Source organism: Astatotilapia calliptera, chromosome 7 (assembly GCF_964374335.1).
Source record: "Astatotilapia calliptera chromosome 7, fAstCal68.1, whole genome shotgun sequence".
Taxonomy (NCBI): domain Eukaryota; kingdom Metazoa; phylum Chordata; class Actinopteri; order Cichliformes; family Cichlidae; genus Astatotilapia; species Astatotilapia calliptera.
This window is the reverse complement of record NC_137428.1, coordinates 24,314,973-24,329,906: the sequence shown is the minus strand read 5'-3', so window position 1 is coordinate 24,329,906 and position 14,934 is coordinate 24,314,973. Positions and strand designations below refer to the sequence as shown.

The 14,934-nt window shown below is 39.9% G+C and overlaps 2 protein-coding genes across 2 annotated transcripts; both read left to right on the top strand.

Moving 5' to 3' along the window:
- LOC145430024 (ATP-dependent RNA helicase DDX54-like) lies at positions 1-1,340 on the top strand. The gene is made up of 4 exons (XM_080304273.1): positions 1-109; positions 199-309; positions 425-516; positions 672-1,340. Exons 1-4 carry the CDS (start codon positions 60-62, stop codon positions 911-913), a joined length of 495 nt encoding a protein of 164 aa, XP_080160399.1. The 5' UTR covers positions 1-59; the 3' UTR covers positions 914-1,340.
- Positions 1,341-2,427: 1,087 nt separating this feature from the next.
- On the top strand, positions 2,428-14,413 carry LOC145430226 (ATP-dependent RNA helicase DDX54-like). Its single transcript, XM_080304960.1, has 9 exons — positions 2,428-2,608; positions 2,728-2,897; positions 4,736-4,851; positions 8,829-8,961; positions 12,822-12,970; positions 13,061-13,174; positions 13,263-13,373; positions 13,489-13,580; positions 13,744-14,413. Exons 1-9 carry the CDS (start codon positions 2,428-2,430, stop codon positions 13,983-13,985), a joined length of 1,308 nt encoding a protein of 435 aa, XP_080161086.1. The 3' UTR covers positions 13,986-14,413.
- Positions 14,414-14,934: the final 521 nt, after the last annotated feature.

Here is a 14,934-nt window from a genome sequence, read left to right as displayed (position 1 = left end):
GTCTTGGTGGAGAGGGCAGTGCTTTTGAACAGCAGGCCTCTTCAGCTGTCCTTGATCTCATGGGAGATGAAGGCGATCGCCTTAACCAGCAGAAGAAAATGATGAAATGGTACAAATTTCCCTATGTTTGACTCAGTATCCACCAAATGGTCATTTCAAACTATAATTTAAAGTCTTTTTTCCCCCTTCTTTTTTTAGGGACCGTAAGAGGAAGCGTTTTGTGAGAGAAACGGGAAAAGAAGACCAGAAGAAGAAGATCAAAACAGACAGCGGTCAGGTTATCAGTAACAAGAAGAACAGGAAGAACTTGTATCCTTCCAACAAAAAGCTTCTCTGTGTGCTGCTCTCAATGACCCTCTTCTCTACTCCTATGACAATATTAAGCTGTACTGTGAAGATGTTGTATCACTTGACAACATGTCAGTTATGAGGAGTGGAAGAAAAAATACAAGATTGATGATACAGGATCTGGATCAGATGGAGAAACAGGCGGAGGAGGCAGGAAGCCAGCAAGAGGTAGGAAGGCATCAAAATGAATAGCACAAACATGTTAAATATAGACCATCAGCCACCATGTTTTAACTCAACTCTAAAGGTAAATACTTCAAGTCCCTCTTCCAGCCTTGCGAGCTATAACCTCCAACCTCTTTGTTGTGTCGTGCTTCTCCCAGGTCGTGGCCGTGGCCGACGAGGTCCAAACGTACAGAGCTCCGGTGACCACAAAGCACGCTCGGAGCTGAAAACAAAGGATCAGATCATGAAGCAGCGCAAGAAAAAGCAGAAGCACCAGTTCCTGCAGGGCGGGGGGATGAGGAAGCTCCGCTCCAAGAACAAAAAGTGGCTCGGAGAAGTTAAAAAGTCAGGTTTTGGAAGGGGTGGCCATAAGAAAGGCAAGCTGAGGAAGAAACTGTGAGGAGGACAGAGGGTTGATGGTGTGGAGGACATCACGAGGAACTGGGTGATAAGCGTCAGAATCATCTGAGATCATCACCAAAGATTTTCCTGGCGCTTTGTGTGACTGTAGATTAAGGAGAAAATGATTTGTGCATCTTTACACTGCAGAAATGCACGTCACTTCTTCCTTGATGGCCTGCTGAACTCTGCGTTTGCCACAGAGTGATGTTTAATTATGATCCACTAACCTGGATTTACTACTTGTAAGCATGTTGGCTGTCTAATAAAAGTGTTTTGGAGTACTGAAATATGTCTTATCAAAATGGTAAAATACAGATATTAAATATTGTGTGCTTAATTTGCAGTTAGTTTCAAAAATCGTCTCGCCCATCTTTTCTTAAAATAAGAGGTGCTCTATAAAAATGACATTAAATTCTGTAAACATGCTCTATTTGCAATTATTTATCATTACTGTTGTCCAAGTGGTCTCATTTCAAAGTTGAAAGCGAGCATCGGAACGGGCAAGAAAGGCGACTTTTAATTGACTTTGAATGTGTTGTGGTTACTGATATCAGATGGGCTGGGTTGAGAAACTGGCTTAGAATTCCTCTTGCCTTCAGCATGGCCACGCCCCTCTGACTTCTGCAATCAACAAGGCATTTTTACTCAGGGAAATGTTTATTTCGCTTTTCAGTTTGGACTGTTCTCTGTAAATTCCTGAGAAAATTTGAGAAGATCAGGAGTGTCTGAAAAACGTAAAACAGTCCATCTGTCACCAACAGCAATGCTGCCTTCAAAGTCACTTAAATCACCTTTTTTTTTTTGGCATGTGATTGGCTGATTAGATATTTGCATTCAGAAGCAGCTGAATAGGTTCGTGGATAGTGGGTCTGTATTGTGTTATTGTATATTGTTTTTTCCAGTTATTGCTCTGGTATAGAAGTTTTTTTTCTTTAAGTAATTTAGTAATTCTAACATCTCCGCTTATGTGAAGTGTAGACCTAATAGTAAACATCATTTACATGTCCAGTTTTCAAATATTTTTAATCTTGTCTGGTAAAGTTTTCTTTTTTTTGTAATTCACTTACATTTAGGGAAGGAAAGTTTGAAGAAAGGAAATTTGACGTGTATGTTCTAAGATAACGGTGACATTGACGACCTTTATTATAACTGTATTGGGCATGTTCACTTAACCAACAAAAATAACAAACCAACAAAATAAGAAAGAGAATTAATGTTTTATAAAAAGAAACAATGACCAAGCCATCAGTTACTTTATATGCCTACAATATCCACATCCCGTTCCCAAAAAGTCAGTGGTCTCCTGTCTGAATGACTACCGTCCTGTTGCACTGACATCCGTCATCATGAAGTGCCTGGAGCGGCTGGTCAAAGGTCACATCTGCTCCTCCCTCCCTGACACACTGGACCCTCTTCAGTTTGCCTATCGGACAAACAGCCACAGAGGATGCCATCGCCCTGGCAACGCACACCACCCTCACTCACCTGGAGAAAGGGAATACATATGGAAGGATGCTCTTCATCGACTACAGCTCGGCATTTAACACCATCATCCCCTCAAAACTTGCCGCGGAGCTCGTCGACCTTGGGCTGGAAACACCTATCTGCAGATGGATTCTAAACTTCCTCACAAACAGGCCCCAGGTGGTGAAAGTTGGTAAGCACACCTCCTCACCACTCATCCTAAACACAGGTACGCCACAGGGTTGTGTGCTTAGCCCCCTCCTATATTCCCTGACTGTGTTGCTAAACACGAGTCCAACATCATCATCAAGTTTGCGGATGACACAACCATCATAAGCCTCATCACAGGCAATGATGAGACGGCCTATAGAGAGGAGGTGATGGCACTGTACGAGTGGTGTCTGGAAAATAACCTGACTCTCAACATCAGCAAAACTAGAGAAATGATAGTGGACTACCGGAAACGACCAGTCAGAGAACACCAGCCCAGCCACATCAACGGTGTCAAGGTCGAAAGGGTCAGCAGCTTCAAGTTCCTTGGAGTCAACATCACAGAGGACTTCTCCTGGACCCTTCACACAGACACTGCTATCAGGAAAGCTCGCCAGCGGCTTTACTTCCTGAGGAGGCTGAGGAAGTTTGGCATGAACGCCAACATCACCTCAAATTTTTACAGGTGTGCAATTGAGAGCTTGCTGACCAGCTGCATCACAGTTTGGTACAAAAGCTGCTCTGCCAGCAGCCGTAAATCACTACAGAGGGTGGTGAAGACAGCAGAGCACATCACTGGCACGAGGCTTCCTGCCATTCAGGACATTTATCTTCAGCGATGCCTCCGTAAAGCACACAGCATCATCAAGGACCACAGCCACCCAGCACATCAGCTGGCGTTACAGACGTTACAGGAGTCTGTCTGCTCGGACTACAAGACTACAAAACAGTTTTTACCACCAAGCCATACGACACCTCAACCACAACACTTAAACCCACACAACACAGTCCACAGGACGCACTCAGAAGCTACCCTACAGCTTCACAAGTACTCTGTTTAATCTGCACTGGTCACTCCACTTTATTGTTATTGATATTTATATTTAAAAGTGCAATACTGTGATTTTCTGCTGCTCATTCCTGTGCAATATCCCATCTGCCCTCCCGTCATATTTCTTTTCAAGATTTTCTTATTTAATCACTAGTGTACATATATTTATATTTATAGATACATATATATTTAGTCATCTTTTCTCTTTTACCACGTCTCTCTAATATTTTGCTCCTTACTATTTTTCTATTTTTTTTTATTATTTTATTATATTTTCTTATACTGTACCATGCTGCTGAGTGACTGCTGCTCGTCAAACACATTTCATTGCAATGTTGACCCTGTGCTAACTTGCATATGACAAATAAAACTGAAAGCTGAACTAAAACGGATTTATTTTTATTAATAAGATTGGAAATGTAAGATATTACTAGATAAATTTACAAAAGAAATTTTAACAGTGTGGATTTTAGTATCTGCTTTTTCTCTATTATTTATTGTATATATATATTTTTTACATTAAGTCAATTGATTAAAAAAAGGTTTATTTTTTCAATTTCTCTATTGTCCCACAAGGGGAAATTAGTTTAGCAGCAGGATATAAATAAACAGAACAATACTATAAAATAATAATGACAATAATAGTGATAGAAAGTCCAAGGACAGTTATTTGCCATTGAGGAGACAAGATGCAGTGGGGATAAAAGAGACCTGGAGTCTTTTAGTCTTCCTCACAGGTACGCTAAAACGGCGGCCGGAAGGCAACAACTCAAACTCACTGTGAAGTGGATGGTTCAAACAATTAATAATAGAATGAGCCTTTCTAAGCACATTTCTATTGTAAATGGCCAAAAGTCCATCTTGCCAGCGCCCTGAAATTTTGCTAACAGTTTTTACCAGAAGTCCCAACCGATTCTTATTCTTCACCGTCAGGTTACCAAACCAGGCAGCGATACAAAAAGACATCACAGATTCGATAAAACGTCTATAAAACAAAGACAACATCTCAGATGAGACGTTAAAAGATCTCATTTTCCTTAAAAAGAACAGTTTTTGTTGAACTTTTTTAGTAGTGGCATCAGCATGAGATTCAAAACACAGTTTATGGTCAAGTACCACACCTAGAAATTTATAACTCTCAACGATCCCAATATCAGCAGTTTTAATGATAGTGGGTGATGAGCTATAAAAGGACTTCCTAAAATCAGTAATCATGTCTTTAGTTTTTGACACATTAAGTGAAAGGAAGGACTCATCACACCAATTCACAAAATCATCTACAACCTGTCCATGGCCTGACTCGTCCCCCACTAGAAGACTGACGATCACTGTGTCGTCAGCAAACTTCAGGATGTGTCTGTTCGTGAAATTGCTGCGACACTCATTCGTGTACAGAATGGACAGAAGGGGAGAGAGGCAGCAACCCTGGGGTGATCCAGTAGAGGAGAGCACATCAGAAAATACATGATTCACCCTCACGCATTGTGACCTATTAGTCAGAAAGTCTGTCACCCAGCCGACCAGACTAGTGTCAAGCTTGAAATGATTGTAAAGCCTGTCAGCAAGTAAGAAGGGTTGAATTGTATTGAATGAAAGTCAGCAAATAATAATCTTGCATGGGTGTGGGGGGCCTCAAGATGCTTATACAAGAGATGCAGGAGTGTGACAACAGCGTCCTCCACACCTCTCCCTGCTCTATAGGCGAACTGCAAGGGGTCAAGATGGTGTTCAACATGCATTAAAATCTTCTTAATTATCTTCTCAAATGACTTCATCACTAAAGAAGTTAGAGCCACAGGCCTATAATCATTCAGCACCTTAGGAGAACTGCCCTTAGCAACAGGAACAATGACAGCATGTTTCCAAATCTTAGGTACTGTCTGTAGCTCTAAAGAAAGTGAGAAGATATGGTGAAAAATCCCACTCAGCTGATCAGTACCTGTCCACAGATGTTGTCAGGTCCAGACTCTTGCTTTTAGTGTGTCTAAAAAGATTAGCTACCCCCCTCTCATCAATACAAATTGATGGGGGAGTGACAGTCTTTTCCCTTAGTGTGCTGGTCTGCCTAGAACAGTCAAAGTTCTCAAAACGAAGGTAAAAACTGTTAAGACTGTCTGCCAGATGTTTGTCAGAGGTAAACCCCTCTAAGGTAATATTACTTTTACCTTTCGTCTGTAGCCCTGCCATTGTTTTCATACCAAGCCAAGCTCTTTTGAGGTTGTTACTGCTGAGTTCTGTCTCAATCTTATTTCTATACCTCATCTTGGCAATCTTTATTGCAGCCCTCACCTCCTTCCTCAATATTCTCATAGTGGGAACGTCTCCCTCGTTAAAAGCAATTTTCCTTTTAAAAATCAGATCCTTAATATCTTTAGAGAGCCACGGTTTGTTATTAGGGAAAGTCTTAAATTCTCTGACTGGAATCACAGAGTCTTTGCTACACACCACATCAGTGAGTTCATCCAAATCAGAAGTGCTCTCTTGAAACAAGGACCAATCAGTGCAATCAAAACACCCCTGAAGGGCAACACAACTGTCTTTTGTCCAGACATTAGTCCGCTTCACACAGGCCTTCTCCCTCCTAATCACAGATCTGTAAGCAGGGAGGAGAAGAATAACATTGTGATCCGAAGAACCTAGCGCAGGTCCGGCCACAGACTTATATGCCCCCTTAATTGGTCCATAACACAAATCCAGCGTTTTGTTATGCCTTGTAGGACAAGTGACATATTGAAAGAAATTGTTCAGTAATTTCTTAAGATTACAAATGTTAAAATCACCAAGAATAAAATTAGGAGCATCCGGTGAGAGAGTCTGCAGATCGTGTACCACTTTAAAAATGGCATCGGCAGCAACTTTAACGTCAGCTTTAGGATGAATGTAAACAACAGTGACAAAAATTTGAGGGAATTCCCTCGGTAAGTAAAAAGGCCTGACAGATACTGACAGGAGCTCGATGTCAGGAAGACACAACCGCTCCCGCACAGTAAAGTTATTACACCAGCCCTGGTTGATATACAAACATACCCTTCCTCCGTGAGATTTGCATGTTACTCCACAGTTCCGATCCAATCTGACAGGGGTCCTAAAGCCGCTGATTTGCAGTGAAGTATCACTGTCCATATCGGTCAGCCACATCTCGGTAAGTGCCATCAGACAAGCCTCCCTGTATTCCCATAGATGAAGCACATTTCCTTGTAATTCATCCGTTTTGTTCCTAAGAGATTGGACATTGGCCAGAATCATAGAAGGCAGAGGAACACGATTCTTCCTCCGAAGTTTTCTTACACGCTGATGCACGCCACCTTTCTTTCCACATTTTCTCAAGCGGCGGGGCTTTCCAAAATTAGTCTTTGACCGGGCAAATAAATCCTCACCAAGAATCACATCTGTCCGAGCATTAGAAGAGTCGTACATAGACAAACAGGACCACTGTAATCCAAGTAGTTCCTCGCGTGTATAAGTGATTGTCAGTGAGAGTGAATGACTCCAGGTGAATATCGCCAACAACAATAAAACTAAGGTGTAGAAGTTCTCCATCTCGGCAAAAAAAAAAAAAAAAAAACTCATAAAAAGTTAAAACCACGGTTAAGAACAGAGTTAAAACAAAGTTAAAAACAAAAAGAAAAAGCCAGTAAACACCTGCTGCAGGTCGCCACAAGAGCAGCCCATCAGAGCCTCATGAGTGAAAAAAGTCTGCTACATAATAGTATGTAGCAGACTTTTTTCACTCATCAGTGATGCGCTGGCTCTGTCACATGTGAGTGTTTTTTTTTTTTTTTTTTTTTTTTTACCGTATTTCAATACATCATGTAATTTATTTCCTGCAGAAGATCCAACAGTCAATCATCTGACCAAAGAGACTTCTGTCATTCCTTCAGCTGCTTGGCAGGTGCAAAATATGACCACATGCGCAGCACAAGAAAGAGCAACACAACACAGTCGAAGAGCAGGAGTCCATCTGGATGTGATTACAATGCTCCTGTTGTTTCGGGATGATATGCATACATACCATAAAAAGTTACCCATTTATTCATTGCTGCTGGCTCCTGACTCATGAAGACTTGAGGCTTTCAGTTGTCTGTGTGAAAGCAGCTGAAGATGAAGAACAATAGATTGGTACAAATTAGAGATGGCACGATACCACTTTTTTATGTCTGATACCGATACCGATATCATAAATTTGGATATCTGCCGATACCGATATGAATCCGATATAGTGTGTTTTTTAATCAATAAAACTGTTTTTTAATATCTTGCTGCATTTTGTATAAGTTTATACTCAAGTTTAAATAAATAACAACACTAAAGCTATTCTGTTATACCTGTAGGTAAAAAATACACTGCGCCCAAAATATTTCATAGTTCAGCAACACTGATCAATCTAATAAACTTAAACCTACTCCATCCTCCCTATTCTGGTATTTTAAAGAGTACTTAGCAGAAATATTAAGCAACCTAACTAATAGGGTTGCAAACTCCGAGCAAAAAATAAAATAAAAATAGGGAACCACCCTCCACCTCATGATGCTTAATCGATGTAATCAAATTTAATTTGATGCAGGGGGGAAAATGCACAGAAATAAATTATTTTTCAAGAATAATTTAATAGATTCAACATCTTTCTTCAACAGAATTGCAGACTGCACAGATGGTATCTTCCCTATATTTTACATCAGATTAAAACTTTGGGTGTAAGAGTCAGATAATTATTTATTAAAAGCTAGACATTTTAAATGAGAATAAGAAAGAAAAAGTATGTCTTTGTGCCCCCCTTTTCCCTGTTCATGCCCTATCGGCCCCCCTGGCTAAACTTTGCTAGATCCGCCCCTGCACAGTTACCAGCCGTCAGCTACGTAGAAAAGGATCCTGGTGTAGAAAGTAATATTAAATAAATTCTAACAACAGCTTATCAAGCTTAATAGTGCTGCTGTTGTTCAGCTGCTGGTTTCCTCTTTCTGGTGAGAAGTTGGCCAAAAACAAAGAAGAGAGACAGACTCACAACAGAAAAGCCGATCAGCTGATCATTAAGCAGTTTCACGATTGAAGTAGCAGCAGGAGAGAGAGAGAGAGGCAGTCGCTCCATATATCTGTTGTTAAGCTTAACATGGGAACACTTTATAGACATTCAGAGATGAACTTGCACACTTGCTTTACTTCTCTCTGGGATAACTTCCTCGGAGATGAAATGCTGGTTTGGTAGCAAGGCTAGAAATACACCATCACGTGATGCATACTTCTACGGTTATGAGCCGAGTTACGCCGTGTGGCAAGTTTTGTGGGGTGCTTTTTTGATATTTAATGGATCGATTACATTTTTTATTTCTCACCGATATCTGATCCAGTAATTTGGGTCAGTATCGGACTGATACCGATACGTAATATCGGATCGGTCCATCTCGGCTAGTGACACTCGGCTAGTGGACAAATTCAGCAAGCAGAGAGAAGACCGAGCTGCAGAAAGCAGGCTGCAGCAGCCAACCAACCCCACCACTACTGCTGACTGCGACATTACAGAAAAGGTTGAGAGTGATTTAAAAGTAAGCATGGGTGAAGTATTGCTTCTTTCTTTCTTCCCTGGATTGCTGTAGTTGCAGGTTTACATCAGTTTCATTAAGGATTAAGCACACATTGAACTCCAGGAAATCATAAATGAAAGTGTGGATATTACCTGTCCACAGATTCATGGTGACGTAACTGCTCTTTTAACTGTTTGGTGACTTTGCTTTGTTTGGCGATTGTAGAAATGGTTTACATGAGCTTATAGCTGAGATTCAGAGGTTTCTGCAGCTCTTATATTTCTGACCTCTTGTTATAACCGATTAAATGCGATCTCCTCCCTTTTGCCCCCATTTTTGGTGGTGTGGGTGCAAATGATCAGGCATGACATTCTCAAAATAAATCAGATAAGATACTGCAAATAATTATTTCTGCATTTGTGCGATTGAAATGAATTGAAAATGTGTATGCAATGATACAGTTTTAAAGATTTGGCCTAAATAATTTTTCGAGTGAATGAGCCTAAACATGATGACCTAACCAGTGACACCGTGTCACCGGTGACACACACACACACACACACACACACACACACACACACACACACACACACACACACACACACACACACACACACACACACACACACACAAATGTATGACTTTGCCGGTTTCAGCTGAAACAATTTCAGTGTTTCAAACCATGTTCCAGGATTTTTCCTTCACCGTTTATGAGGTTTCAAGAAGAAGATGATATGAATGTTTGAAAAAGTTATAGATGAAAAGATTCGATGAAAAATACTCAAAGGATAAATTCAATTGTTTATTGTTTTATGAATAAGTTGAAAAAGAAAAAGTTAAACAAGTAAATAAAGAAACAAGGTAAAATGAAGTAAGAACAAAACGTTAACAAGTAAATAATGAAACAAGGTAAAATGAAGTAAGAACAAAACGTTAACAAGTAAATAAAGAAACAAGGTAAAATGAAGTAAGAACAAAAAGTTAAGTAAATAATGAAACAAGGTAAAATGAAGTAAGAACAAAACGTTAACAAGTAAATAATGAAACAAGGTAAAATGAAGTAAGAACAAAACGTTAACAAGTAAATAAAGAAACAAGGTAAAATGAAGTAAGAACAAAAAGTTAAGTAAATAATGAAACAAGGTAAAATGAAGTAAGAACAAAACGTTAACAAGTAAATAATGAAACAAGGTAAAATGAAGTAAGAACGAAACGTTAACAAGTAAATAATGAAACAAGGTAAAATGAAGTAAGAACAAAAAGTTAAGTAAATAATGAAACAAGGTAAAATGAAGTAAGAACAAAACGTTAAGTAAATAATGAAACAAGGTAAAATGAAGTAAGAACAAAACGTTAACAAGTAAATAATGAAACAAGGTAAAATGAAGTAAGAACGAAACGTTAACAAGTAAATAATGAAACAAGGTAAAATGAAGTAAGAACAAAAAGTTAAGTAAATAATGAAACAAGGTAAAATGAAGTAAGCACAAAAAGTTAAGTAAATAATGAAACAAGGTAAAATGAAGTAAGCACAAAAAGTTAAGTAAATATTGAAACAAGGTAGAGGAGAGAAAACCCCAACAATCCCCTCTGAGCACGCACTAGGCGACAGTGGGGAGGAAAAACTGCCTTTAAACGGGCAGAAACCTCCGGCAGAACCAGGCTCAAGAGGGGACAGTCAACTGCCGGGACTGGTTGGGGTGGTGAACAGAGGTGGAGCAAGACGAGGCTACACCTGCTGAGGAAGCAGTAGAGTTCCTCCTCCAGGGCCAGCGGAAGCGTTTGTTCTTCTTTTTCATGCAGTTTTCTACAAGAGCTTTTTTTTCCAGGATGAGGGTTCTCAACTCATCGATGGTTTCTTTGTTTTGTTTCTCAAGCTTCTTGCATGTTTTCTCCACCTCTTCCAAGGTTGCTTGTTTTTCTTCAAGCTTTTCCCTGAGCTCTTTGGATGTTTCCTCCTGCATTATCTTGTCCTTGTGCATGTCTGCGTTTCTTTGTTGTACTTCTTTGTACATGTCTTGTAGCTCCTCATTTCTTTTGTGGATATCTTGGAGCGTACGCTGCAGGTCGTCATGTATGTTGTCTTGTTCTTGCTTTTGCGCCTGCATTTCAGTGTGTTTGCGCTTCAAGTTGTTGTATTCCAACAATATCCCCTTAGTGAGCTCTGAGTTGTTTCTTGCCATTTGCTCCATCCTTTTCTGCATGTGCGAGCATTGTTTGTCCAGTTTTTCTTTTTCCCCTTCTAGTTGCTTTTTCTCGTGAAGAAGGTCTTTATTTTGGCGCAGAGTATCATCCACCTTCTCTTTCAGCGTTCTGTATTTTTCCTCCGTGACTTTGAGTTTGTGCTCCATGTCTCTTTGCTTTTTCTCCTGTTCTTCCTTCTGTTGGAGGATTTCTTTATTTTTTTTCACAGCTTCATCGAAGTTTGTTTGGAGCAGCCGATTCATTTGGTCCATATATTGGAGATCCCATTCTGTCTTCTCAACAGTAGCTTTGCTGTCTTTAAGCTGGTTGGACATCTCCTTTAGTTCCACGCTCTTTTGCTTGTTTTCCTTAATTAGGAAGACAATCTGCTCTCGGGCTTGTCCAAACTTGATTCCCCAACCCTCATTAATAATATTTATGTCGGGCTGGCGTTTTTGTCTTTCTTCCAGGTTCTTATTTTGCGCTTCCATCTGTCTACACTTCTCCTCCAGTTGAAGTTTCTCTTCTTCAATCTGTTGAATTTTATTCTGGAGATGGTAGTTTTCCTTCTTACTGTCATGTAATGCCCTTTGGACGGCTAAGAGGTCACTTGGCTGGCCACGACAGGAAGGAGAAGCGGCGTAATCTTTTTGCCTTGGTTGGTGTCTTGTTGGATACATGTTGAAGGTTGTACACGACAACAACGAAAAGGTTTCCAAAAGTTTCTGTGGTGAACGCGTGAAGGCTGCAAACACAAATGCTGCGAAGACACGAACTAAAAAACTGCTGTTTCTCACCCCTGTTTAAGGACAAACTTCAAAGGATCAAAGTGTAGTGACATCATAACTCCGTGAGCCAATGAGATTGTCATGTGACATTTTGGAATGGAGATATTTTTTTTTAAACCGTTTTCAAATGTAACTTAATATTTGACTGTTTCTTAACTGACCTGTTTAGCTGATTAAGAAATGAATTGAAACGAGCATCACTAACGTTATATAACAGACAACAGAAAAAAACAGGGTTTTTTTTCTAAGTAATAGAGGTATAATACATTTTTTTAAATTAAAAAAAAAAATTATCCTACTTTTTATAAGAGGGAACATTATTTAAAGAATATGTATTTAATTGGAAAACTCTCTATTCATCTAAAGGCTATAACAAAAAAGGTGAGCTTCCTGCTCAAAAATGAAATGACCAAAATAAATGGAGCATTTCTCTGCAATTACAAACTCTGTGTAAACAATCTTGGTTTCAAAATAAGGCTAATGCTGGTGAGATGTCATCACAGGTGTAAATATTACTGCAGATGTTACTATGTCAAAGTCTCACAACTGTCTTATGTTTATTTATGTAGGCAAGACCTACTTTTCACTTCTTTGCTTTGCTATATGTTCTTGAGTGTATTAGTTTGCCAGCAGCACGAACATGTACTAGTGTCAATAATAATCGTACGGTGGATTAGAAAACCTGCTCACAAGTTGAATAAACACCCAGGATTGTTTCATCATTTTCATTCAAAACCAATATTTGAGTCAAAATGAGAAAGTTGTTTGTGCTGTCTGATGAAGAAGAAGCAAAATAAAGTGCAGTTTTGATGTAGATGATGTTGTATACAAACTAGAAGAGGAAGATAGTAGGATCTCTGTATCATGCTTTGTCACTTTGTACCATGTAATTCTTTCTATTTCCACCAGGGGGTGTTTTCAGAAGTGGTAGGTGGTAAAAGAAGAGGTCAGCAGGAAGATGGCGAAGAGCGACCAAAGACCAAGAAAAAGAGGCAGTCAGGCAAAGATGAAGAGTATTATATCCCTTACAGACCTAAAGACTTTGACTCTGAGAGAGGGTGAGGCATTAAACTGTTGCATCTGTTTCTTTAAAAAATGTGAATGGCTTTGTGTTTTATGCTGTTTTGTCCTGTGTTATGCGTCGACAGGTTGAGTCTCGGTGGAGAGGGCAGTGCTTTTGAACAGCAGGCCTCTTCAGCTGTCCTTGATCTCATGGGAGATGAAGGCGATCGCCTTAACCAGCAGAAGAAAATGATGAAATGGTACAAATTTCCCTATGTTTGACTCAGTATCCACAAAATGGTCATTTCAAACTATAATTTAAAGTCTTTTTTCCCCCTTCTTTTTTAGGGACCGTAAGAGGAAGCGTTTTGTGAGAGAAACGGGAAAAGAAGACCAGAAGAAGAAGATCAAAACAGACAGCGGTCAGGTTATCAGTAACAAGAAGAACAGGAAGAACTTGTATCCTTCCAACAAAAAGCTTCTCTGTGTGCTGCTCTCAATGACCCTCTTCTCTACTCCTATGACAATATTAAGCTGTACTGTGAAGATGTTGTATCACTTGACAACATGTCAGTTATGAGGAGTGGAAGAAAAAATACAAGATTGATGATACAGGATCTGGATCAGATGGAGAAACAGGCGGAGGAGGCAGGAAGCCAGCAAGAGGTAGGAAGGCATCAAAATGAATAGCACAAACATGTCTGCCTGTTAAATATAGACCATCAGCCACCATGTTTTAACTCAACTCTAAAGGTAAATACTTCAAGTCCCTCTTCCAGCCTTGCGAGCTATAACCTCCAACCTCTTTGTTGTGTCGTGCCTCTCCCAGGTCGTGGCCGTGGCCGACGAGGTCCAAACGTACAGAGCTCCGGTGACCACAAAGCACGCTCGGAGCTGAAAACAAAGGATCAGATCATGAAGCAGCGCAAGAAAAAGCAGAAGCACCAGTTCCTGCAGGGCGGGGGGATGAGGAAGCTCCGCTCCAAGAACAAAAAGTGGCTCGGAGAAGTTAAAAAGTCAGGTTTTGGAAGGGGTGCCCATAAGAAAGGCAAGCTGAGGAAGAAACTGTGAGGAGGACAGAGGGTTGATGGTGTGGAGGACATCACGAGGAACTGGGTGATAAGCGTCAGAATCATCTGAGAACATCACCAAAGATTTTCCTGGCGCTTTGTGTGACTGTAGATTAAGGAGAAAATGATTTGTGCATCTTTACACTGCAGAAATGCACGTCACTTCTTCCTTGATGGCCTGCTGAACTCTGCGTTTGCCACAGAGTGATGTTTAATTATGATCCACTAACCTGGATTTACTACTTGTAAGCATGTTGGCTGTCTAATAAAAGTGTTTTGGAGTACTGAAATATGTCTTATCAAAATGGTAAAATACAGATATTAAATATTGTGTGCTTAATTTGCAGTTAGTTTCAAAAATCGTCTCGCCCATCTTTTCTTAAAATAAGAGGTGCTCTATAAAAATGACATTAAATTCTGTAAACATGCTCTATTTGCAATTATTTATCATTACTGTTGTCCAAGTGGTCTCATTTCAAAGTTGAAAGCGAGCATCGGAACGGGCAAGAAAGGCGACTTTTAATTGACTTTGAATGTGTTGTGGTTACTGATATCAGATGGGCTGGGTTGAGAAACTGGCTTAGAATTCCTCTTGCCTTCAGCATGGCCACGCCCCTCTGACTTCTGCAATCAACAAGGCATTTTTACCCAGGGAAATGTTTATTTCGCTTTTCAGTTTGGACTGTTCTCTGTAAATTCCTGAGAAAATTTGAGAAGATCAGGAGTGTCTGAAAAACGTAAAACAGTCCATCTGTCACCAACAGCAATGCTGCCTTCAAAGTCACTTAAATCAACTTTTTTTTCTGGCATGTGATTGGCTGATTAGATATTTGCATTCAGAAGCAGCTGAATAGGTTCGTGGATAGTGGGTCTGTATTGTGTTATTGTATATTGTTTTTTCCAGTTATTGCTCTGGTATAGAAGTTTTTTTTCTTTAAGTAATTTAGTAA

Bases quoted from the DNA above. Each gene is read 5' to 3' on its own strand.
- LOC145430024 (XM_080304273.1), top strand. From the start codon at position 60: ATGGGAGATGAAGGCGATCGCCTTAACCAGCAGAAGAAAATGATGAAA. The intron at 310-424 runs GTATCCTTCCAA...ACAACATGTCAG, and splicing joins AAGAAGAACAGGAAGAACTT to TTATGAGGAGTGGAAGAAAA. The intron at 517-671 runs GTAGGAAGGCAT...TGCTTCTCCCAG, and splicing joins AGGCAGGAAGCCAGCAAGAG to GTCGTGGCCGTGGCCGACGA.
- LOC145430226 (XM_080304960.1), top strand. From the start codon at position 2,428: ATGCTCTTCATCGACTACAGCTCGGCATTTAACACCATCATCCCCTCA. The intron at 8,962-12,821 runs GTAAGCATGGGT...TATTTCCACCAG, and splicing joins AGGTTGAGAGTGATTTAAAA to GGGGTGTTTTCAGAAGTGGT. The intron at 13,374-13,488 runs GTATCCTTCCAA...ACAACATGTCAG, and splicing joins AAGAAGAACAGGAAGAACTT to TTATGAGGAGTGGAAGAAAA.